The sequence below is a fragment of the Diabrotica virgifera genome, chromosome 3, assembly GCF_917563875.1.
Source record: "Diabrotica virgifera virgifera chromosome 3, PGI_DIABVI_V3a".
In the NCBI taxonomy this organism is placed as follows: Eukaryota; Metazoa; Arthropoda; class Insecta; order Coleoptera; family Chrysomelidae; genus Diabrotica; species Diabrotica virgifera.
In genome coordinates, this window is record NC_065445.1 from 51167228 (window position 1) to 51195150 (window position 27923).

A 27923-nucleotide genomic window follows, 5' to 3' on the forward strand; every position below is an offset into this window, starting at 1 on the left:
AAAAAACCATACAAAAACAAGTATTCGCATTTTACGTTTTTCAACCATTTATGCTACACTTAGGACCTTCATATTTCACCCACAAAAACTTTATGATATAGTAAAATAATACTGTAAATTTCATTAAGATCGGTTCAATAGATTTTGCAAAATAAATTTTGCAATCCAGCTTTCGCAAAAAAAATTTATTTTTTCAAAATGTTACAGGACTGAAAATAAAGCAGATAGCAAGTTGATTTTTTTTTTGTTTATAGAAGTGTACTCTACCTTTCATTTGCAATTTGCAAAATTAAAATCGATTAATTACCACGGCGTCAGAAATTTTTTTAAATAAACAATAATTTTTGGTGCTACGCGCAGGACAGCAGTGTTCGATTCAAACAAGTTGATTTCCACCAAAATTTCTTCCAATCTTTGTCTAATATATTATTTTCTTACTCTATATTTTGTTGTATTTGAATATTTTAATTCCACAAAAATCAAAGTTATTTTATTATTGTTTGTGAAATATTGTTTAAACACTTGCATATATTTAAAAATAATAAACTTTTATTTTTTAAGTTAAAATATATGAACAAAGAAAGTTTTTGCTAATAAAAGTGTTATTTCAAAAGATAGAGTATGTGTTTTTATTTTGCAATAAACAAATTTATTTATTTATATCGAAATTTAATAAAAATTAAAATGTATCAATCATTATCAAAGTTCATTGAAATGCCCAATCAGAGCAAACTATGCGCTGTCCTGCGCGTAGCAACAATAATTAATGTTTATTAAAAAAATTCCTGACGCCGTGGTGTTAATCGATTTTAATTTTGCAAAATTGCAAATGAAAGCTACAGTAGACTTCTATATGCAAAAAAAATTTCAACTTGCTATCTGCTTTATTTTCAGTCCTGTAACATTTTGAAAAAATGAATTTTTTTTACGAAAGCTGGATTGCAAAATTTATTTTTCACAATCTGTTGAACCGATCTTAATGAAATTTACAGTATTGTTTTGCTGTATCATAAAGTTTTTCTGGGTGAAATATGAAGGTACTAAGTGTGGCATAAATGGTTGAAAAACGTAAAATGCGAATACTTGTTTTTGTATAGTTTTTTCGCAATTATTGCTATTTTGCAACAAGGGTGACTATTTTTTAAATCTTTAACCAATTTTATATTGTAGGAAATTTAATTACGCAACTTTAATGTCACTAGAACTTTTCTCGGAAATGAATACTTTTAAAGTTATAATCAAAAAACCAAGAAAAAAATCGAATTTTTCCTTAATTTTTTGACATTTTAATTATTTAAACAATGTTCCGGACCTTTTTGAGAGGGAGGATAACTCAATTATTATTATTTGATTTATTTTCAAGGAATTTCTGTAAAAAAATTTGAGTCACCTCTCAACGTCCAAATATACTAATATTTTTACAGATGCGCCCTGGTCTATTATATTGAAAGTTTGGTTTTGACAACCTTGTCAAAGAATTAATTTGTGTATTTTTTACTTTTAACTAAAAATTGAACCACGCGATAGCGAAGTTCGGGCATGCAGTCGAGTGCGGGGAAGACACTTTCCGCATTAGTTAGGAACAATTTTTTTTCTAGGGCCGTACGTTTGAAAAAAGCCACAAAAAATAGAGTCAATTCAATTTTTATTTAGAAGTGAAAATACACAAAGTAATTTGGGAAAGTAAAGGAATTTTTGCAACTTTCGAATTGTTTTCGATTGTGATTGTTTGGTTGTAGGTCTGGATCCCGCTTATCAAAAAAAGTTGATTAATAGCAAGCTGAAAATTTGTTAATAGCCTAGCGGTATCTAGTCGGACAAACTTTGATGTATGGGAACACTGGAACAGGGGAAGTTTTAATTGTGGAACAGGTTAAAAATATGGAACATCAAACTACGAAAACGTCAGATGTATTTTGTCGGACAGAACTTCCAATTGATTTGTTACCCTTTCATTAAACTCTCATGCAAATATCAGACTGCGATTACTAACCAACATGATTCCTGTTATTTGACATGTTCTTCGTGTTCCACTCATTAAAATGCCCAGTTGGTGATAAACACCAGTCTGATTTTTGCACGAGAGTTTAATGAAAGGGAAACAAATCAATTGGAAGTTCTGTCCGACAAAATACATCTGATGTTTTCGTAGTCTGACGTTCCAAATTTTTAACCTGTTCCACCATTAAAACTTCCCCTGTTCCAGTGTTACCATACATCAAAGTTTGTCCGACTAGACACCGTTATATTAACAAATTTTCATCTTACTATTAATCAACTTTTTTTCTTATGCGGGATCCAGACCTATTGTTTAAATCTAGGATATAATAAACAAATTGAATGATTTACAATAAATAAACAATTTTTCGATATATTTGAAATTTAGCACACTTTAGTAACTCATTAAACTGTTACCATTATAACTGTCATCATTTTCAGTAGTTATACACTCACCGGCAGAGAAAACGGGCACCCCAAAAAATGGGTCATTTTTAATGTCTTGTATTTCCTAAACCTGATGTCCGATTTAAGTAATTTTTTTAATATGTTATAGCCTTATTCTTTATCAATATCGCTGTAATAATATTGTTGCTAGACAGATACATTGTCATTGTATACAGGGTGTACGAATCAAACTGTGTTTTTTTCTCAAAATTTGGAACACCCTGTGGAATGTTCTAGCTTTTATAAAATACTAAAATTAAAACCCAACTATAGCCACAGATTTTCTTAACATTCTGTTTTTTTATTCATTCGCTTATGTTGGATAATAAAAAAATTAGGCACTTTAACAACTACCCCTGTTTTTCGTCAATACAGGGTGTTTTTCTACGGCAAGCTTTAAGGGGTAATTCTGCATGATAAAATAATGACAGTTTTCTTTATAAACTTATGCCCGCAAATACTTCGTTTCTGAGATAGGGGGTGTTGAAATTGTTCTTACAAACTGACGATTTATTTATTGCTCTAAAACGGTTTGGGATATGCAAATGAAATTTGGTGAATTTTAAGAGCTAGTTATTGCGCATTTTTTAGCATACAATTGAGAATTTTATATTTACCATTGGCGTGCATTCGGGATATATCTAAAATATTTATACCCGTATGCACGCCAATGGTGAATATAAAATTCTTAATTGTATGCCAAAAAATGCGCAATAACTACCTCTTAAAATTTACCAAATTTCATTTGCATATCACAAACCGTTTTAGAGAAATAAATAAATCGTCAGTTTGTAAGAAAAATTTCAACACCCCCTATCACGGAAACGAAGCATTTGCGGGCATACGTTTATAAAGCAAACTGTCATTATTTTATCATGCAGAATTACCCCTTAAAGTTTGACGTACTTATTTAAAAACACCCTGTATTAACGAAAAACAGGGGTAGTTGTTAAAGTGCTTAACTTTTTTATTATCCAACATAAGCGAATGAATCAAAAAACAGAATATTAAGAAAACCTGAGGCTACAGTTTGGTTATAATTTCAGTATTTTATAAAAGCTAGAACATTCCACAGGGTGTTCCAAAGTTTGAGAAAAAAACACAGTTTGATTCGTACACCCTGTATACAATGACAATGTACCTGTCTAGCAACAATATTATTACAGCGATATTGACAAAGAATAAGGCTATAATATATTAAAAAAATTACTTAAATCGGACATCAGGTTTAGGAAATACAAGACATTAAAAATGACCCTTTTTTGGGGTGCCCGTTTTCTCTGCCGGTGAGTGTATTACATGTCCTTATACAAAAAACAAAGTTATTAGCTTTTATAAATTACTGTAAAAATAAGAGTTCTTTGCAATTATCTCGGTCAATTGTTTATGTATTTTAATTTGGAAACTCTCAAAATAAAAAGAACTTTTTACGATCTTCAAGTTTTATGTGAACCATTTTTCTCTGAAATGTGTAAGAAACGTTTTATAGGCAAATTTTTTTTTTACTTTTTAAAGTTATTAAAAAAAAAAAGAATACAAAATCAATCAGCTGTAAGTCGTGACTGATTTTTCATCAGCTAGCCCCAAAAACCTCTTGGACCCTTTAAATATCTGTATCAGTGTTTTACGTGAAATCAATGATTTTTCTTTAGATAGACTGGTGTGTTTCACATAACAGTTTTAGAACATCAAATTATTTAACTTGTCAGGCATTATGTTCTTACTGTTCTTACACGAGCCGCGCTGCAGTTATAAGTAGTATCGATTTGTAAGGCATTTTTTTGATTTTCCTGACTTTGGAATTTATCGCCCTTTGAAGTGAACAAACCCATGCTTTCATACTTTTTGAGAAGTATTCTCATAAAATACTCGCAAACCTGCGAAACTAAGAGTACTTGAGTTTGCCAAATTTCCGAAGTCTAGTGATTTATAACACCCCCAACCGTCAAAAATGAAAAACACGCTAAACACACCAATTCAATCAGTTCACAAATTCAATAAATCACCCGGAAAAGTGGAAACATCACATAGTCAATCCTTTCTGATTGGCTCCCTCAGTTTTATAAATCTTCAGAAGCGCCATTTTGTCAGGACGGGGGATCTTTATTATATATTAAAGCCGTTCTCCAGTAAGTTCGGTGTAGTCGAGAGGATTAGTCGCTCTATTTATCTGATCATCTACACAAAGAAACTAACGGCACTGATAAAGTAGCTCAAAGCGTAAATTTACTGATACAGGAATAATATGTATACTCACAGGCAAAAATATTGTATATTTTATGTTCAATTACTATTTTTTATCTTTGAAATGTTATGTCTTTTTTATTCCTGAATGTATTATGCTGGAATATTTTACGTATACGTATTACAATTTATTGGAGATAAATTCTAATACGTAAAATTGTAATAAAAATTGCTTAGACATAGTCGTTATAGCCAACGCAGCAATAATATCACAAACTATCAAACATTGAATGCAAAGTGTAAGCAAAGTGAGCTTTGGTAATTTTCAATGATTTTTGTTTTGTTTCTTCTTATTAAAATGTTAGTGAGACAGTTTTATTTTTTGATTCTGCAGTTGTCTTCCTGATATGCTACATTTAAGCGAATTAGTGTGTGTTAGAATTGTTACTTAAGCCAATAACATACACGCAGGACCTATTTTACCACTAGGCCCGTGAGGCACCTGCCCCGGGCCCGTATTTGAATGGGGCCCGGAAAGATCACCAAACAAAAAATGTTTATTACAATAACTACATAAATTTTCAAAATTCCTTCATTTTACAAACAGGAAATGATAGATGATAACGATTAGAGTTATAATTCAGTGGATAGGCGCAAACTTTCGGCTTCAATGCTCTTTAAATGCATTCATTTTTTCAAATTCTCAAAAAACTAATAAAAATTTTAAAAAAATTTAGACGCAGAATGAAAGACTACATTATTACCGAGGGCCGAATGTCCCGTAGAATAAATAAAATTTTTATTTTGAGTAAGATACATACGTCGGAAAAATGAAAGATTATATTACCCATAAACGATCATATCAATCACATATTATTAGGATAATTAATAATCTATCTCTCTCGTTTGTTATTGTGATTGTATGTGATTGACATGATCGTTCATGGGTATTCTTTCATTTTTCCGACTCTATTTAAAATTAAAAATCACACTCAATTGTCTCTTTTTTCACCCCTATAATTTATTAAAATAAACATTATCGAATATTTCAGGGACTTTCGGCCCTCGGTAGTAACGTAATCTTTCATTGTGCGTTTAAATTTTTTAAAAATATTTATTAGTTTTCACAGGCTTCGAAAAAAAAAACGAATGCATTTAAATAACATTGAAGCCGAAAGTTTGCGAATTTCCCCTAAAACAATGTTTAATTGTTTAAATATAAATTTTATTTATTGTTAATAAGAATTTTATTTTCTTGTGCAACTATATTTTTATTAAATAATTTATACATTTAAAAAAGTTATTATTATTATTAAACTATATTTAGGGACCCGAAAATTGTGTAGGGCCTCGGGCCTGATTTGAAGTAAAATAGGCTCTGCATACACGTGGGGATTACATACACGAGGACATTGCGCGAAGACTGCATATCCATCAATCGAGAGATTTCTCGTATAGTAAAGTGATACAATGAGACAGGATAATATAAACAGCGACCTGATAAATGACGAAAAAGATGTACAAAAGAAAAGACCAATATTTGAGACTTCAATCTTTCTGATATCGTACACTTAGGCAGGCCGCACATCAAAGAAACATGAAACGTAAATTAGGTTTCATGGAAATAAATCACTGCTAAACAAATATACGTCCGGTTACTTATGAGACTCTCCGAAAATAAAAATGTACCATGAGCATGAATCACACTCGTTTCATTGATAGGCAGACTTTGAGATTTGTTTAGCAGTGTTTTCTTTTCATGAAACATGTTTTTCGTTTCATGTTTCATGTTTTTCGTTTCATGTTTCTTTGGTGTGCGGCTTGCCTTACAGCTCCCAATCTCAAAAATGAATTACTGATCACAAGACAAGTTAATGTAAGTACCAAAATAGTGAAGAGAAAACTTAGAGGTTGGTTTACATATAAAACGGCTTACCATAGTTAAACGGCTTGCCATAGTTCCACGGCTTTTTCCACGGCACAAAACCCAACGACTGCAAGAGCCCCTATAAATTGGAACGACCGACAATGGGGAAGAGTTCTTTAACAGATGAAACAAGGATACAATTATTATGGAAGCCCGATGGATATTGTCGAGTATACAAAAGGTCTGGGGAACGTTTCGAGAATGTAATATTGTAAACAATGCTAGCTTTGGAGGCGGTTTTATTATGATCCGGGATGGCATTAGTTGGGAGAGTCGTAAGGAAGTTATTAAGGTGAATATTGGAATGAATGATGACTGGTACATACGCAACATCCTCGAAGATAATGTTTTTTCTTATGTCAGCTTTATTGGTATGACAATTAGCACACCTAATTGGTATGCATTATCGTGCATTAGCATTCTGTGCTAATGCATGACAATGCCTGTCCCCAAATGCCACAGGGACAGTCATACAATATCTGGAAGTTGTTGGGAGTGAAGCAGGAAACCCATTAAGAACGCCCGGCACGGCACAGGACAGTCCAAATTCATTTGTATAGTTTTAAATGCAACGTAGCCAGCTCGGTCCGGCACAGTCCAGCACGCAAACGGAACGGCCGAAATTCTCCGAGGAGAATAAAATCTGTTGAAGTCGAACGGCCTGAATGGCCAGTCGGCGCCAGTGCGTCATAATTGTTGGTAGTAAGCAGATATATTGTTGATTTTTTAATTGAAAGCGCGTTGTTTGTTTTGAAATATGGAAATATAGAATTTGGTTTGAGACATTAGAAAATATTTAAGAAACTTTGGGTCATCTTTATGCAGGAAAAGATGATGAAAATCGCCATATTCTCTTCTTTTTTTAATATTTCGTGAACCCAAAACCGATGTTTCCGTCGTAATTTTGCATTTTCGTCTGTTTCAATCTCAGCACAAATTTCACTTACTATTATAACCTCTTCTTCCGACGGGGTCTCCATGGCAAATGATCATTTTTCCGGTGCCGTGCCGTGCCGGCCGTTACAAATGGGTTTTTGGACGTGCCGGCCTGTGCTGTGCCGTGCCGGGCTGTGCCGTGCCGGGCGTTCATAATGGGTTTCCTGCTGAGGCTTTAAACCGATCACCAATGAGTTCTGATAGAAATTTCATAGAACAGGTATGGAACAGCCTAAATTGTTGTATACGAGCAATAAATCCAAATTTACCTGCTCCAAACTCTATTCCAGAATTAAGAATTGCTGCATAGGAGGAATGGAATCGACTTCAGCAAGAAACTATTCAAGACCTTCTGCGAAGCATGCCTAGAGGGATACAGACTATGACTAGAGCTAAACGAGGAGATACTAAGTACTAATTTGTTACAATGTTTCTTTAAAAAGTGTTCTATTATCAAATAAAAATGTATACCATTTTTATTCAGTTGCAATGCGAGGCCAAAAATGTCTTAATTTTTACTTAGATTAGAGAGCGCAACCAGCACTCTTATCGACGATTTCACCTCTTGTTAGAGGCTCTTTAGAGAATGCATATGTGGCTTTCTCTAATCCAGTAAATTTTTCGACATATTAGTCCCACACTGCAACTGAGGTGAATGGATTAGGTGACTAGTTTCATCTGGCAATTAAAAGATAAAGTTTTTCAATCCTAATAGCAACATAATATTGAAAAATGGTATACATTTTTAATTTATAGTAGTATTACTCCGTGGAATAACTAGGTGCATTTTCCGTTGGAGCTTTACCAAGCTGCAGACGGGGGTTGTGAATTGCATAGTGTAGAATTCCTTCCCTTTTGTCTCCACTGCAGCATCCATTTGGCTTGCAAATTGTAGAAGCCTTGGAGCCTTGAATCTTTTAGTAATATTTTTCAATATTATTAATGTTGCTATTAGGATTGAAAAACTTTATCTTGTTCTATTATCATTATTGTTTCTCTTTCTAATTAAATGTTAAAATCAAAATCAGACTATTTCATTAATTTCCCTACAAATTTGTTGTAGCTCTTCAATATGCAAGTTACTTGACAATAAAATTAGGTAGGGCACTACGGCACAACTTACATGTTTAACAATAAAAGTATAAAACCTTTCAACATGAAAAAATATATACAAACGGGAAAACGGGATAAAACAGGAAAAAATAAAACGTACAATATTTTTGCCTGTGAGTGTATATTAAATTTGATAAAATTGACAGAAAAAATAAACATTCAATTTCTAGATCAGTTGCGTTCCTGGGACGACTTTATTGAAAGATAGTTCATTCGATTACATGAAATCAAAACTTTAATGAAACTTTAATTTTAATGATACTATAACTTAAGAATATCCGTCACGAAAATCATAGCATGTGATTTGTCTAAGACAACCACATGCAATGGTGACAGTAAAATTCTCGTGTCACTGATTCTATAGTAAATCACGAGGAAAAACCAGGAAAAAACCTCATGATACTGTCCCGACATGGTAGGTATTTGGTCTTACATTTTGCTGTCACCATTGCATGTGGTTGTTTTTTTGAAGTTATACTTCTTTTGGGCGCGATTTAGAGTAACATTTCATAATACTGCGCGCATGCGCACACAGACAGTATGGCGTTTAGTTGCTAAATCTTTCAAGTTATGTATAAATAAATATATCAGTGCAAGAGAAGGTGTGAAAAGAATATATTTAGTCGAGGCATTGATGGATTGACGTGTCGATTTTTTTGCAGTAAGACGGATTTTAATGCGGATTGGTGCGTTGGATTCGTAAGAATGTCAAGAAATTTTGTGAATTAATGTAATGAATAAGAAATCTCAAATTGCATTTGTGCATAAAAAAATGCATTTCAAAAGTGCATTTTGAAGTAGGCAATTATTATGTGCAGGTACCTACATGCTTTTGTGTTTACGAATGTTTTGTATAAATGTACCTATTTACGAATGTTTCTTCTAAAATTTAGAAATATATATTAATTTTATAATGCATTTAAGTATGTACGTAGTAATTTTCTTTACAATTTTTACTTACCTATTAGTTTTTTTATACCTAATATCGTCCATGTCTAGCAAGTGTCTGCGTAGGCTAGCGGTATGTGTATGTGTATCTAGTTACGGACGTATTAGTACTTGGTTCGATTCACCATAAGGAAATTTTTTGTTTATTATTAATGGTTATTGACATCTTAGACTATTATATGGACTTAAAAAATGATTAAAAATAATTAAAATAATTAATCGGGACGTTGCCCAACTATTTACCGAGTTGCAAATTTATAATAATTGCCTATTTCAAAATGCACTTTTGAAATGCATTTTTCTTATGCACAAATGCAATTTCAGATTTCTTATTCATTACATTAGCTCACAAAATTTCCTGACATTCTCACGAATCCAACGCACCAAACTGCATTAAAATCCATCTTACTGCGCCAAAAATCGACAGTAAGGCCTTTTTTTGTACTTCAATGCCTCGACTAATTAGTGTTTTAAGTAAATATATTTATTATAATTTTTGTGTCTTTGGATTTCTCTTCCTCAGGAGTAAGATGAGTATTATTAAAACATTTTATTGTATACTTATTATACTTCACCTTGTCTGTTTGTTACCGTGAATTGTCATTAGGTACGTCCGAACCGATACAGACACAGTCCTCGTAACATATTTGGTATAGCATTCGGCTAGAGATCGAGAGGTCTTGAGTTCGAATCCGGAGTAATTCTATAGTTTTTTTTTTGATTTTTTTGAAAGCGGTAAGCACAAAATTATTTTGGTGTTTAAAAAAAATTTAAACAAACTGTTTAAAGTATATTTATTTTTAAGAAATCATATAATAGAAGTATAACTTCTTACGTGCTTGCAAATTACACACACATTCTTTTTTTAAAGACAAATCGATAACGACCTCCGAAGGGAAAGTCGAAACGTCAATAAAATCACTTTTTAACTTAAATTGTGGCAAATTTCCGAATTCAAATAGTAAAGTAGATAAATGCCACAAAGAAATAGCTTCCTTCAGAACAATAGTAAAACACATTTTTGTGATCAAATAAACTTTTGAGCTCTGCTATGCATTGTTGAAAGTATCTAGTATCTCCTCTCCTTGGTTGTCCTATGTGAACTTCAAAACAAGGTCTATAAGTTAATTACTAAAGAACTTAAAACTTTCAAGTTTAATTTTTCCTAAAATCAAAGTAAAGTGACTTTACTATAAGGGTCTTTCGAGAAAAGTTGTTATTACCAGGGCGAAGGGGTCACTCTCGAAGCCTCCTCCGCCCTTTAATAACGAATAAATTTGCCAGGTCTGGAGGTAATAAAGTTTCTGCGGATATCTTATATAGCAAGATAAATTTTATAAATAGGGCTGTATCCTTGATCTTATTCGGATTTCTGTCCCTTTTCCGCAATTATTTCGGGGCGAGCGCCCATCCAGGAGAATCTATCGATTTTTTATTTATAATTTTGGGAAGAATTAATTAAACGAGGTGCTTAGGGCAAACTGAGGTTTAAATATTTTAGAGATTTGGAAAATATTTACAAAACTGGGCCTTATTAATATAGTCAATTAAATTTAATAGGAATATTATCGGATAAAAGAGGTTTTACACATTTTTCAGTTATCTGTTTATCGTTTATTTATTAATTGTTTAATATCCTCTACTTTAATTAAACTTTTTTTGAAGTTATACTTCTTTAGGCACGAGGGTAAATTTTTATTTTCCCGGGCGCATGCGCACACCGACAGTATGGTATTATAGTCGCTCAAACGTTATACGGGATCTGATTGGGTGTTAAAATCATCTGTCAATAATTGTTCAATATGGAGATTATGGATAAACAAGTGTATATTGTGGTGACTTTTTAAATAGTTTTTAAAAGCGACAGGTACGTAATAATTGTAAATGTTTCAGTATCCTAATAAAAAATTACATAGGTACCTACTTATTTGGAAAATTTAAAATGAATCTACCAAAATAGTATGTAATGCTTTGATTTACATAATTTGATTACCATAAAAATTTCTACCAATATTCACCTAATATATTGTTATTCCAAAAAATATTTCTTAAATTCCACAAAAATCAAACTAATCTGATTAAATTCATATAAGTAATAAATAACTGTCAAAAAGTTTATGGTGTAAACGTTCAGTTGGTGTATATTCCCACATGACAGAAACGCGAAGATGGCACAATGGGAAATCACTTCGATTTTCGATCGGCGGGATCGACGGGAAGCGGGTTCGATCCCCAATGGAAGTTATTATTTTTTTATTTTTTTTATATATTTTATGATTGTAAGTATATTATTATATAATTTTTTTCAGAAAATACGTATTTAGTTAAAATTTTTGGCAACAATTATTGTTCAGAAATCATTTCTTTGTGGCATTTTTCAATGTGTTTGTTTGTGTTTTATTCTTTTATTTTTTTAATTTTTGGTATTGTTTTAATAAAAATTTTTGGAAAGTAGTAAGTATTAAAATTAGTTTAATAGTTAAATTAAATATAAATAAACTGTTTAAAGTATATTGATTTCGTTGAAATCATATAATAGAAGTATAACTTCTTACGTGCGTACAAAGTACAGTGGAACCTCGAAAACTCGGATTAATCGGGACCGCGGCCGATCCGGGTTATCGAAAATCCGGGTTAGCCGGAGAATATGGTAAAAATTAATAAAATACGCTATACTTACAGATAAACTTAGAATTGAAATAACATGAAATATATATAAATATGCACAGTACTTACACATCTAAATTACTAAAAACACGCAAACACAAACCTAAGCAAACGGAAGTGAACAATACACTACTGTATTCATACAGTCACAATCGGAACGATGTTTTGTTATGTATTAAGAACAGTGAAAACTAAGACCATTGATTAAAAAATAATTTTTTAAATACCTAGTCTTTCTTAAACAATGCTAACACAGTTTAAAATAAAAAATAAAGGATTACTACAGACAGGTGCCTGTTGTTTCTGCCGGCGTGTACCATGAGTCATTTTTACTATCGCATAGTTCAAATTACACAAATACACATTAACTCTCAAATATTATATTACATACATACATTTTTATTGTTGAAATATTTATCTCGTATTTAACTATTTTGATGGTAAATAAGCCACAATTAAATTGAAACAATAATTTTATTAACATTACGACGCCCAGATCGGTTGTCGTTGTCAAAATACTAAATATGTACTGAAAATCAAAATGTTTATCTGATGAAAATCGGTCCGGGTTATCGGGGGCTGACTTATCGGGGTTCCACTGTACACACATTCTTTTTGTTTTACTTTGTTGAGTACCTGTGTGATTGATATTGGGTGCGCAAAATCTAAATCTGCAACGCAATTCTTTTGTTGCATCAGTGGGTATTTTATTTTGCACTCAATATGATATCCTCCTTTCATTTCTTGAGCCCTTGTTAGGAAGTGGTAACCCAAATAGTCTAAATATTGTTAGCTGACTATCTCCATTGGCTGCGATTCTGTGCCAGATGGACAGCTTCATGTATAGATTTTCCCACCAGAGTTTTCATTTGGTCTGCCTTTCGTGTTGGATCTTCCTCTTCGTCTTAGGGTCCAATACTTTTCCTTCCACTATCAATAGTTTCATGAACCACGTTCTTCTGCCTAGGTGGTCGAAGTATTTTAAGTATACTCGGTTTATGTCTATTAATAGCCTAATAAAATTCTAACTCAAATATACAAGCTTATAAATGATAGCAATGTTTTAGAGCAGGGGTGGGCAAACTTTTTTTAGTAAGGGTCACAAAATGTTTTTGGTCTATTACCGAGGGCCGCAATATTTCTTACTTTAACTACATGTTCGAATTTTTAACCCTTGACTAATTTTCTTATCGCTCAGAAGTCAAAATACGAGGCGTGTTTTTTATGTAAGTACCGTTTTGCGATTCCGCCGCCGCAGCGCTACGGTCGGCGTTCCGCGCATGAGCGCTGGTTACCTACATCTCTTGTCTACGCACACTGACGCCATTACAGTCTGATTCTTCATTGTATACTTGTTTACTCCAGTGTTTAAGATGCCTCCAACAATCGTGAGTCCCGCTGATTGTGAAGTACGGGCTGTTATACGATTTCTTAGTGCTAAAGGCGTAAAACCGATCGATATTCATCGTGAGATCATTGAAGTTTACGGACAAAACATTATGAGTGATAGAATGGTAAGGAAAAGGTGAGAGCATTTAAAGATGGCCGCACAAATGTGCATGATGAAGAACGGAGTGGGCGTCCTTCGGTCGTTAATGAAAATTTGGTGCAGAAAGTGGACGAAAAGGTGAGAGAAAACAGACGCTTTACAATTTCATCATTGTCCGACTGCTTTCCTCAGTATTCTCGTAGTGTTTTGTATCGCATTGTGACCGAGAACTTGAATTACCGGAATTTGTGATGCAGTGGTTAACAAGTGAGGCGGCAGAATTTTATCAGGAGGGTATTCAAAAACTGGTGCCACGTTATGACAAGTGCCTCAATATTCACGGAAATTATATAGAAAAGTAGATTAAGGTACAGGCTTTCATGTAAAAATAAAATTATTGCCATACCTTTGCAGGTCTTTTTCTAATTCCAAAACGGTACTTACTTAAAAAACACGCATCGTAGCAACATTTTTTAGAAAAGGGGTGAAAATCAACATATTTATTATTGTTAAAGAAACATTTCTCGACAGCGCTACCTCACGAAATGTCTAAAGAAAATCTATGAAAAATTTCAGGTGGATCTGTCAGGTAGCTTTTGAGTTACAATGTCCACCGCCTTTGAAAAAAGCAGTTTTGAGAAAAACGCGGTTAAAGTTTTGACAACTTTTATTTCAATTTCTTTTTGTCTGCCAAATCGTAAAGTGACGGACACCTAAATATGTTTTTGAATTGCGGAGTAATTTATAAATGAGAAGGGAATAGCTGTTAACGTTTCTCACTACGCTCAAGCTACTGCAAAGCGAGTCGAAGGTAGGGATATTAAACATGTTTTACTTTTACTGTAATTTTACTCCGATCAAACTGAAATTTTCAGGGAGTATTCTTAAAGTTAGTACTTGCATTTAAAATAATAAAAAAAAATCTAAATCGATTTTAAATTTGAAATTGAATTTATTTGACGTTTCGATTTCCACTTCGGAAATCGTTATAAAAATACAAAACATAATTAAATTAAACTAATTAAATAGATGCTTAATTTATTAATATTTTGTATTTTCATAAGGATTTCCGAAGTGGAAATCGAAACGTCAAATAAATATAATTTCAAACTTAAATTGTGTCTTATTTCCAAATAAAATAGTAAATTGCATAAGATGCCACTAGGAACTTCCACTTCAGAACAATATTAGTCAAATAAAAAATAGGTTCATAGATATTGAGGGAAATAGCATGCTTAAATAAGTGCAAATATTATTTAGGGGAGGGGGTATGTGTTTGAAATATGATAATAAAAAAATCGAATTTTTATAACGATTTCCGAAGTGGAAGTCGAAACGTCATGTAAATTTAATTTCAAACTTAAATTGTGGCTTATTTTCTCGATAAATGTAGACTGCTACGGAAACAATTTGAACTGAAAAATGATTTCTTAGAAGTAGTAATGGAAAATATATCTTCAAAATCTTTGAAACGATTTTCAATATCCGTCAGCAAATTACAAAGTTTTTCTTCATCAATTTTAAACATGTTTTATGGTACATTATTTACTGATTTTAATGAGGGAAATAATTGAACGAATTCTTGCTTTTTTATATGATTAATGAATAGTTTGAGTTTCATTTTACGTTCAAAACTTATTTTAGCAAATTTGTCCCAGTTTTTGATTTTTAAAAATAAAGCAATTTCCTACCCTAATTCACAGCATGTTTAAGAACCTTAACCATCGAATATGATTGTGGTATAAAACATCATAAAGTGCATGGTAAAGTGCATGGGAAAAGAGGTCCAGGACGAAGAAGAATATCCTGGCTGCATAACCTGCGAAAATGGTTTAACTTAACCACTACCGGACTTTTCAGGGCAGCAGTCAACAAAGTCAGAATAGCCATGTTAGTGTCCAACATCCGTAACGGATAGGCACCATAAGAAGAAGAAGATAAAACATCAGTATGTTCTGTTCCTATAACTCTTCCAACAATGCTATGAATGCACGATGATTTAATCCTTTTGAACGTATATAGGGGAGTGCAATTAGAACGAAAACATGCATTGTTTCGGAAAAATTCAAACAAGCTTATATTTTTTTAAAACTTTTTTTGTTAGTTTATATACGTGTTAAAGTAAAAAGTTCTACTCGCGGATTTGGCCGCTAATTGTTTATTAATTGTTTAAACAATAACAATTGTTTTGTATTAATAATTTTAAAAATATCGTTAATTTCATCATTTTACTTTGATCAAATATGTTTCTATTTTGTTTTTGATTATACTGAATCCGAATATGGCATTGCAATTTAAAAATTCTTATACAGAAGCTCTTATACAGTATGTCTGCGTAGCTAGGAACCACATGGAAAACTTTTTTATTATCAATTTTACGAAAAAAGTTATTGTTCATAAAATACTCTGGATAGTCAAAAATCTAAAACTCAACCATCAGATATCAAATTTTATCACATTTTTATTTTTATACGAGTTATGTCAAAAATATGAATTTCGTTAAAGAGTAAAGTACTTTTATATTTCAGAATATCAAAAAATGCTATTATGAAAAGTTGCTTGAAATTAAAAACTATGTTTAAAAATACAATTACAATATTCTAATCGAAAATTTTTTTTCAATTTTTTCTCAAATTACGGATACTCATCATCAATTTATTACAATTATGATAACTACAGGGTGTAACAAAAATACAGGTCATAAATTAAACCACATATTCTGGGACCACAAATAGTTCGAATGAACCTAACTTACTTTAGTACAAATATGCACACAAAAGAAGTTACAGCCCTTTGAAGTTACAAAATGAAAATCGATTTTTTTGAATATATCGAAAACCATTAGAGATTTTTTGTTGAAAATGGACATGTGCCATTCTTATGGAAAGAACATGTTAAAGAAAAATTATAGTGAAATTTGTGCACCCTATAAAAATTTTATGGGGGTTTTGTTCCATTAAACCTCCCCAAACTTTTGTGTCCGTTCCAAATAAATTATTATTGTGGTGCCATTAGTTAAATTCAATATTTTTAAAACTTTTTTGCCTCTTAGTATTTTTTCGATAAGGCAGTTTTTATCGAGTTGCGGCTTCTTTTTTAATATGTTTACATAAAATTTTTATGAGGGTTTTGTTCCTTTAAACCCCCCAAATGTTTGTGTACGTTCCAATTAAACTATTACTGCGGTACCATTAGTTAAACACAGTGTTTTTAAAACTTTTTTGCTTCTTTGTATTTTTTTGATAAAGCATATTTTATCGAGATGTGGCTTCTTTTTTAATATGGTTCAAAATATACTTAAAAATGTAAATCATAAATAAATTTTCATATTATTACCAAGTCTCCATAAACGTACTTTACCATATACAAGTATGTGGTGGATTTGACAAATATTCAAATATCTCTATAAAAACTGACTTTTGGAAAAAGTACTAAGAGACAAAAAAGTTTTTAAAAACTTGTGTTTAACTAATGGCGCTACAATAATAATTAAATTGGAACGTACACAAAAGTTTGGGGGGTTGAAAAGAATTAAACCCCCATAAAATTTTTATGGAGTGTCCAAATTTCATTATCATTTTTTTTTTAAAATACTACTGCCATAAGAATATCACATGTCCATTTTCAATAAAAACTCTCTAATAGTTTTCGATATATTGGAAAAAATCGATTTTCATTTTGTAACTTCAAAGGGCTGTAACTTTTTTTCCGTGCACATTTGTACTAAGGTAAGTTAGGTTCAATCGAACTATTTTTGGTCCCAGAATATGCGATTAAATTTATGACCTGTATTTTTGTTACACCCTGTATTTTATTATCACTTTTACGAAAAAAAGTTATTCTTCATAAAATGCTCTACCTGGTCTAAAATCTAAGATACAACTAATAGATAATAAATTTTTTTAATTTTTTACGAGGCATGTAAAAAATATGAATTTTTCTTATGAGTTAAGTGCCTTTATTATTCACAATATTTTAATTAGAAGGATGTAATTGAACACTAAAACAAATTTTTTAATTCCAAACAACTTTTCTTAATAACAATTTTCGATATTGTGAAATTTAACGATACTTTACTCTTGGGTGAAATTAATATTTTTTGACATACCTGGTATAAAATTCATTAAATTTCTGTTCATTTTGAGAAAGACTGTGCATATCTCAACCTGTTCGATTTGAGTGATTTTTTTAGTATATTATAGCTTTATTCTTCAAGAATATCGATGTAATAATGTTATTGCTAAACAGGTAAGTGTCATTGTATACCGAGTGTAACAATGATAGTGTGTTTTTCCTCAAAGTTTGGAACACCCTGTGGCATATTCAAGCGTATATAAAATATTGAAATTAAAACTCAACTGTAGCCTTAGGCTTTCTTAACATTTTGTTGTTTGATTCATTTGCTTTTGATGGATAATAAAAAAGTTAGGTACTTTAACAACTAGCAATGTTATTCATCAATACAGGGTGTTTCTAAATAAGTGCGACAAACTTTAAGGGGTAATTCTGCATGAAAAAATAATGACCGTTTGTTTTATGAACATATGTCCGCAAATGCTTTGTTTCCGAAATACGGGATGTTGAATTTTTCTTACAAACTGACGATTTATTTATTGCTCTAAAACTGGTTGAGATATGCAAATGAAATTTGGTAGGTTTTAAGAGGTAGTTACTGCGAGTTTTTTGACATACAATTAAGAATTTTATATTCACCATTGGTGTGCATACGGGTATAAATATTTTATATACATACCGTTTTTAATCCTTACAGTTTTTGCTACTCTATTTAAAGTGTGTGCTAAACAAGTAATAAATTTAAAAAAATATATTTTTAAATGTTGCCCACCTTTGGTCATATGGGACAGCATCACTTAATAACAAAATGTTTTCACTAACAAAATGTGACTGCATATTATAGAGTCACATTCGTCTCTTTATTCATCGTCTCCTTGCCGTATAAATTGTAAAAGGCAGTGATTAAGGATGTTACCAGAAAGTGGTTTCACGGGAATTTTCAGATTTATTGTTTAAACCTGAGACTACTCACTTCTCTTTAAAAAATTTTCTGTTAATAGAGGCAGAAAAAAGTTAGAAAATATGCAATTTTAATAAATGCATATGCACTTATAAAATTTATCTAATATATGCAAATATGCACTTAATATGCGTTTCGCATATTTACCTAGCTCTACTGTTTTAAATCGAACCTTACTTTTATGCTTGTAATATTTTCTAAAACTTATCTTTGTTTCAGAATGTCGAATGTGTCCACTTTCAAAGAGATTCTCCCCAAAAATTGAAAATGAAATTGAGAGTACATATGATGAGACTTGTGAATGTAGAATCCCATTATTTTATGATGAAATCAATAAAACTTGCGTCAATTTAAAAGACTGTCCAATCGTAAAAGAGCTAAACAACATCCAGGAGAACCCTTTAACGATTTTTAGTCAGGTTTTTGACACGGAAGATTTCATGAGTCTTCTTAATGGAGATGCATTTATACTATGTAAAGTAGCTCTTGTGGACACTGGAATATTAACAGAGGAAGATATGAGAGAACTTGTAGATTCGAAAGAAGGAAGAATAATTAAAGCAGCTTTGCAGCAACATATAGGTTCTGTATTTTTAAACTACTCAACTATAACTAATATAATATTTAATCCATTCGTAAGAAAAAATCCAACCATTTTGAAAAAATGCGGTTCCGATGACATGTGCATAACTGAATACTTCATAAAGAGACATCAGAAACTGATGAAGCTAATTTCTGAAGATTTCATGGTTAATCTCTCTATGGGATTTAACAATTTAGGTGTTCATCTTAAAGAATGCTTTGAAGTCGAATGCGAGGAAGATGAATGTAAATTTGTTAAATTTATACTAATACTTTTAGATTCAATTGAAGAATAGCTTAGGCAGCCTATGTCGCACTGTTTAGTAATATGAAAAAATTGTGGAAAATTCGAAAAAAAATTGATGGAATATTTGTATTTCAAGAAACAAATTGTTTATTTAAAAATGTAAATTCTTAGGTCTGCTTTAATACAATAAATAATTGTAAAAATTTAATACTTAGTAGAAATGAATCGTTTCCTTACAAAATTTTATAGGCTTGGATCCCGCGTACCAAAAAAAGTTGATAAAAAAGCTGAAAAATTGTTAATAGCGTAATGGTGTCTAGTCTAACAAACTTTGATGTATGGGAACACTGGACTAGGAGCAGTTTTAATTGTGGAACGTGATTTTAATTGTGGAACGTGTCATCCTGACAATGTTGTGACAATAACTTACATAGAAGTATTGTGGTATACAGGGTGTTTCATTAATAATTGTCCATATAGTAAATGAAGAAACCTTAGCACAAAATACGAAGATTTAACCTAAATCACTTATATAAAATGTGGTTCCTTACCGAGTTACAGGGTGTTTTATCTAAAAATTTAAACATTATTTTTGCTCAGCATTTTGAAACTATTCAACGTATCACTACCATACTTGGCATAAAGTGAGACTACTGGACACCCTACTAAATTATGATAAACAAACTTTTATAGCTACTACCAGAGGCGTACGACAGGGGATGGTGAATGGTTGACCCTTATCAAATTGTACGCCATTCGAGGAATTACTATTTTAATGCCATTTTTAGATTCTCCAATACTTTCTACGTGAATAATATACTCTTCAGTGGTAACGATAAAGTCATTAGTTTTCGAGATATTTGAAGTTAAATATGAAATAACACAGTTATTTTGATTATTTTATGATATGATTCATATGATTAAAATATAAAAATTATTTGTACCCAGTACTTTAAAACTATTTGGCGTATCCTTATCATACTTGGCAGAAAGTACAGGTACTGTGAATCGTACTAAATTAAGATAAATTACCGTTTCTAGCTACTACCAGAGGCGTACGACAAGGGATAGTGGCTGGTTGACCCTTCCCAAATTCTACGCCACTGACGAAATTGCTATTTTAGTGTAATTTTTTGATTTTGCAATACTTTTTATGAAAATAATGTACTCTTCATTCGTAACGATAAAATGATTAGTTTTCGAGATATTTGAAATTAAAAATGAAGCGACAAAATACATTAATCAAAATAACCGTGTCGTTTCATTTTTAACTTCAAAAATCTCGAAAACTAATGACTTAATCGTTACGAATGAAGAGAATATTATTTGCATAGAAAGTATTGGAGAATACAAAAATTTAACTAAAATAGCAGTTTTGCCAGTGGCGTAGAATTTGGAAAGGGTCAACCATTCACTTTCCCCCGTCGTACGCCTCTGGTAATAGCCAGAAACGTTTGTTTAACATAATTTAGTAGTTTGTACAGTATCTATACTACCTGACAAGTATGAAAAGTATACGTCGAATAGTTTTAAAATGCTGAACAAAAATAATTTTTAAATTTTTAGATAAAACACCCTGTAACTCAGTAAGGAACCACATTTTATTTAAGTGTTTTAGATTAAATCTTCGTATTTTGTGCTAAAGTTTCTCCAGTTATTATATGGACAATTATTAATGAAACACCCTGTATAGTTGTATTGTAAAAACTTCGATTTGAATAATAGTATAAAATTTAATAAAACTTTAAAAAGTCATCCAAATGGAATAAAAAATAAAAGAACGTTTTTGATTTAGTCGATCATCCTCAGTGACATTCTGTGTAGTAACTGAAATTAGCCCACTTGTTAAAATTAAGACATCATTAATACATGGTTTTTGATTACAATTTAAATTTGTAGACCGAGACTAGGTCGATGTTAACAGATTTTAATACTTAAAGAGCAACATGGCTTGTCTGCTCGAATAAACAAAAGTGGTACTTGTCAGTTTGACTGACACAGACTGAGTCTCGGCCTATGTCTGGATTCCAGAATCTACTGAAAATACAACAACTTCCTCAAAGATAAGAAGCTTACTCAGAATACAAAACCGAAAAGTACCCCGCACAAACCTTATGGAAATTAGGTCCCAGTGGATTTCGTTCATACTTTGGGAAAATACCCTTTGAAGCATCCTGATCAAAAAGTTCTCATGGGCACAACTCAATCGTATGAAGGATTTTCAAGATATAGAGGCACAAACTCGGAAAATTATAAGATTTACTGGGTATTCCAATTCCCTGAGTTACTGGTTATCTGTCAACATGTGGAAGTTTGGATCAAGGAAAATTACTAGTAGTCTAGGATTTTTTCTTGGCTATCCAATGGCGACCTTTACTTTGACCTTGACCTTGACCTTCAACGGACGTCATCTTCTAGAGTTTCGAGGGTTTTCGGCATTAAATTGATATAAACAGATTACTCGTGGGTTTTTGGGATCGCTAAACACGAATATGCCATCAGAATTGACCTCCGGATGACGTAGTGGTCAGGGCCACTGCAAGGGACGTCATCTTTTAGAGTTTCGACGGTTTTCGGCATTTAATTGATTCAAATGAATTACTGGAGGGTTTTTTGAGATCGCTAAACACGAATATTCCACCAGAACCGACTCCCGGAGCACCTGGTTTCCAAGGTCAATGAAAGGGGCTCCTGGAGTTTCGAGGGTCTTTGGTACTACATTAATTCAACGGATTAGTTATAGGTTTTTGGGTTGCTGAACACGAATACGTGATCAGCACAGACACATGAGCACCTGATGCCTAGGACATGTTATCTTCTGGAGTTTCGGAGAAATCAAATGGTGGAATTAAATGGATTACTCTTAGGTTTTGAACTCCAGAAGATAACCTGTCTTAGGCACCAGGTGCTCATGTGTCTGTGCTGATCACGTATTCGTGTTCAGCAACCCCAAAAACCTAAAAGTAATCCGTTTGCATTAATGTAGTACCAAAGACCCTCGAAACTCCAGGAGCGCCTTTCATTGATCTTGAAAACACGGTGCTCCGGGAGTCTGTTCTGGTGGCATATTCGTGGTTAGCGACCTCAACAAACCCTCCAGTAATTCATTTGCATCAATTAAATGCCGAAAACCATCGAAACACTAGCAGTAGCTACTTGCAGTAGCCCTGGCCACCACGTCTTCCGGAGGTCAATTCTGATGGCATATTCGTGTTTAGCGATCCCAAAAACCCATGAGCAATCTGTTTATATCAATTAAATGCCGAAAACGCTCGAAACTCTAGAAGATGACGTCCGTTGAAGGTCAAGGTCAAAATAAAGGTCGCCATTGAATAGCCAGGAAAAAATCCTAAACTACTAGTACTTTTCCTTGATCCAAACTTCTACACGTTGCCAGATAACCAGTAACTCAGGGAATTGGAATACCCAGTAAGTCTGAACTTTTTATCAGGATGCTTCAAAGAGTATTTTCCCAAAGTATTAACAAAATCCACTGGGACCTAATTTCCATAAGGTTTGTGCGGGGTACTTTACAGAGCAGCAATTGGACCAGTAATCACATATGGTGCTGAAGTAATGTGTCTGATACAGAGAGATGAAGAAAGATTGAGGATCCTAGAGAGAAAAATAATTCGGAGGATAGCAGGCCACTAAAGTTAGGAAATAATGAATATAGAAAACTGATGAACCACCAACTAACAGAACTTTTGAAAGGAGAATACATCGTCAGATATACCAAGGCACAGGTAATCAAATAGTTGGGATAAATAGAAAGGAGAAATCCAAAAGCAGTTATCAAGAAAATTACTAAATAGATACCTCCAACAGGCAGACAACGAGGAAGACCCAAAACCAGATGGGAGAACCAGATCGTCGAGGACCTTAAGAAGATGGGAGTTAGAGAATGGATAACCAAAAGCAAAAACAGGAACGAATGGAGAAAAACTGTAGAAGATGCCAAGTCACACAAAGACATGCGGATTGATTTCCCGCAACAAATGAATCGGAGAACCCCAAAGAGGGCAGCAACCACTCCGCTAGGAGTGTAGGTGCCATGATGATGGTATAGTAAATAGTAAATTAGGAGTATACATAAATGGGAGTATCTATATTTATAATTTTTTACATAGTAAATTTTGTCGTTTATTGTTTGATATAAGATAAAGTTTAGTTGAAAACTGGTTTACAAAATGCACCCACACAAATATATTTGACGTGTCTTTGCATATTTTTAGATTTTCTATAGAGACCAAATTATAGAGAGTGGTACCTTTTTTTTAATTGGTACACTGTGTATTTATACAGGGTGAGGCAAATAAAGGGCCTATTAGAAATATCTCGAGAACTAAAGGCAACAGAATCATGAAAATTGGAATAACGGGGTTTTGAAGGATGATCTATTAAATGAAAATATTTTCATCTCTTTGCAACTCCCAGTTATACCGGAAGTTGCTTATAACTTCGTTTTTTTTAAATGGGACACCCTGTATATTTTTACATTTTTGGATTCTCTTCGATGTCTTCTTTCTTAAAATATGAGGTTTTGTAATATTATACAGGGTATTTTAAAAGATAATTATACCTCGTCCAATTTACTTACCGTTGCACGTCATCCGCGCCATAGCCTGTGACACGATACCAACACGAAATATCTAGGCGGTAGGTGTGTTCCCCTTTAGAATCATTTTGATTCTAAAAAAGAACACACCCACCGCCTAAATATTTCGTGTTGGTATCGTGTCACAGGCAATGGCGCGGATGACGTGCAACGGTAAGTAAATTGGACGAGGTATACGTGTTTTTATTAATTTCTTAGCAAAAGTAACACCCTGTAGAATTGTAGTAGTTTGACATCTAAAACTCTACTTACGTTCAAATGAATTTTAATATACTCTACTATTGTTAAGAATCATTAGTATAGCTAAATTTTTAATTTTAGTATACAGGGTTGGTCGAAACTCGGAATGAGTATTTTCTGAGTTTTCTTAAATGGAACACCCTGTATTTTAGTATTGTAATGAAATGATATTTTATGGTACTTTTTTATTTCTTAAGCATTCCCTATACCTAACTGCTTTAATTTGTGCTTAATTGTTAATCGCACCAACAATCTTATCTAAGTAGGTATTTCGATAGCTAAACCATTATTTGTAATTTTAAGGACCAGTCTGGATTAATATGTATTTATTTCTGAAAAATTATTTGGCATTGAGTATTTTCACGGCCAACCTAATAAAATTTTACGTATTTTTTGTGGCAATTAATGTTTAGCTTGAATCACCAATAACTCACAAATTAAAGCAGTTAGGTATAGGGAATGCTTAAGAAATAAAAAAGTACTATAAAATATCATTTCACTACAATACAAAAATACAGGGTGTTCCATTTAAGAAAACTCAGAAAATACTCATTCCGAGTTTCGACCAACCCTGTATACTAAAATTAAAAATTTAGCTATGCTAATGATTCTTAACGATAGTAGAGTATATTAAAAATCATTTGAACGTAAGTAGAGTTTTAGATGTCAAACTACTACAATTCTACAGGGTGTAAATATTGCTACGAAATTAATAAAAAACGTAATTATCTTTTAAAATACCCTGTATAATATTACGAAACCTTATATTTTAAGAAAGAAGACATCGAATAGAATCCAAAAATGTAAAAATATACAGGGTGCCCCATTTAAAAAAACGAAGTTATAAGCAACTTCCGGTATAACCGGAAGTTGCAAAGAAATTAAAATATTTTCATTTAATAGATCATCCTTCAAAACCCCCTTATTCCAACTTTCATGATTCTGTTGCCTTTAGTTCTCGAGATATTTCTAATAGGCCAGTTATCTGCCTCACCCTATATACTAGGGTGGATCGAAAAACGGGTTTTTTCTGTTATACAATGGCAGCTAATCTGAAAAGCTCAACGTAGGTGGCGCCTGTGTAGTTGGAGGTCACGTCAACTTACGTCAACTATTCAAATCAATCTTTTAATTTAAGTTTTTGAATTTAATTTGAGAAAATAAAATGCCTCAGTGTTGTGCTGTGTCTTTGTGCTTATCGAGAATATCAGGATACAGGTTTCCCAAAGATATTCTGATCAGAAAAAGTGGATTGTAGCAACAAGAAGGGATAAATATCTGCCGAAAATAAATGCAAGTATCTGCAATAAACAATTTGTTGAAACAGATTACGTATTGCCCCTGGATTCGACTGTAAAAAATCGAATACTTCACTATAAACTCAGATCAACATAAATATTTTTATTTTGGTCAGAGCTACAGAAATAAAATACTAAGACGATGATTAATATAGCCTTCGATACGGGCTTTCTTTTTTCCAGTAACTCTCGCATTCCAGCAAAAATAATATCGAAAGAAAATGGAAGAACGGAAACTTATTAATGAAAAGGCGCTTCAAGATATTAATCAATTAGGAAATGAATTAAAGATCTCCAACGAAAGAATACAAAAATTAGAAAGAGAGGGAAGAAGGAAAAATATTGTGATTTAAGGACTGCAGATTGACACCGATCAACCACTCTTACTAACGAATGAGGTAGAAAAATTCATAGAAAAGGAAATGCGAGTAAAAGTAAACGTTAATGAAGCAAGAAAGCTGGGAGACAAAATATATTTGATAGACATGGATATCAAGACAGAAAAGACCAAAGTAATGCAAAATAAGATGAAACTCAAACAACTGAGAAATAGAATATAGGTACATAAATGATGAGCTGACGAAGGACGGAAAGGGAAATAATGGCTAAAATAAGAAGAATTGCTAAGGAAGAGAAAATCAAAGGAAATAACACAAAAACAGGGTACCAAAGAATGACAATAAACAATGAATTATGGAAATGGAAGAAAGAAAAGGAGCAGCTAGAAAGAATAGAGGATGACATTGCAAAATACTAGAATTGAATGCAGTATTAGGAGACCCAACAAAGATGACCCAGCAAAGAAAACGGAAACGAGAATCGAAAAATAATAAACGAGACAATGGCAATCAATTAGGAAATGAATTAAAGATCTCCAACGAAAGAATACAAAAATTAGAAAGAGAGGGAAGAAGGAAAAATATTGTGATTTAAGGACTGCAGATTGACACCGATCAACCACTCTTACTAACGAATGAGGTAGAAAAATTCATAGAAAAGGAAATGCGAGTAAAAGTAAACGTTAATGAAGCAAGAAAGCTGGGAGACAAAATATATTTGATAGACATGGATATCAAGACAGAAAAGACCAAAGTAATGCAAAATAAGATGAAACTCAAACAACTGAGAAATAGAATATAGGTACATAAATGATGAGCTGACGAAGGACGGAAAGGGAAATAATGGCCAAAATAAGAAGAATTGCTAAGGAAGAGAAAATCAAAGGAAATAACACAAAAACAGGGTACCAAAGAATGACAATAAACAATGAATTATGGAAATGGAAGAAAGAAAAGGAGCAGCTAGAAAGAATAGAGGATGACATTGCAAAATACTAGAATTGAATGCAGTATTAGGAGACCCAACAAAGATGACCCAGCAAAGAAAACGGAAACGAGAATCGAAAAATAATAAACGAGACAATGGCAATAAAGAATAACTAGTTAAAATAGCGACGTGGAATATAAGAGGATCATCCAAGGAAGGAAAACTGAAGCAACTAGTAAACGAAGCCAAAAAATATAAATTTGATCTTGTGGCAACAAGAGACTAAGCAACTGGGACAGGGCAGTTAGGAAATAGATATGGCTATATAAACAGTGGAGGCTGTTAAAGGGCTTCCTTTTTTCCAGTAACTCTCGCATTCCTTCTCCTCAATTCGTTTTTCAATGTACAAACAGTCCAAGATCCGTCTTTTTTTGCCATAATTTATTATTTATTAAATCGAAAACAAAACCACCATATACAAACTTCACGAATTGTCAAAACGTTGACCCCCAACTACACTAGCGCCGCCAAGTGGGAGCAACGGCGTACATAGCTGCCATTCTAATAGCACGGAAAACTAGCGCATAGACGTCATTATAAAGGGAAAAATAATAAAATTTTTTTTTTCAAATTTGAAATCGCGCAGAGGGCCTAAAGTTACAAAAAAGACAAAATACCGGTAATTTTCAAAAACACGTAAAATTACAAAAAAGTCTGTTTTCGTTCTAATAGTGAAAAGTGTTGTCAAGAGTGTCCTTAATGCATACAAAAAATAATTAGACCTGTTCCCGTTTATCTGAATTCGCGCAAAAAGCCTAAAGTTGCGGGTTGTTTGTTGCATTTGTATTTTTAATTTGTAATAGTGTGAAAACCATTCAAAATTGTTTTCCTAATCCATAAAAAATACTTTCAGACCTGATATTCTTTA

At 32.5% G+C, this 27923-nt stretch overlaps 2 protein-coding genes across 2 annotated transcripts in view; one reads left to right on the plus strand and one right to left on the minus strand.

Annotated features, from left to right (window-relative positions):
- LOC126881839 (uncharacterized) overlaps positions 1 to 19986 on the plus strand; it is a 69681-nt gene extending 49695 nt beyond the window's left edge. The window contains exon 2 of the mRNA XM_050646449.1: positions 18964 to 19986. Within this exon, the coding sequence (XP_050502406.1) occupies positions 18964 to 19622 (659 nt within the window). The 3' untranslated portion in view covers positions 19623 to 19986. The remainder of the gene's footprint in view (positions 1 to 18963) is intronic.
- Positions 1 to 27923, minus strand: part of LOC114342351 (neuroglobin-like) — a 688855-nt gene that overhangs the window by 185663 nt on the left and 475269 nt on the right. The window lies entirely within an intron of this gene.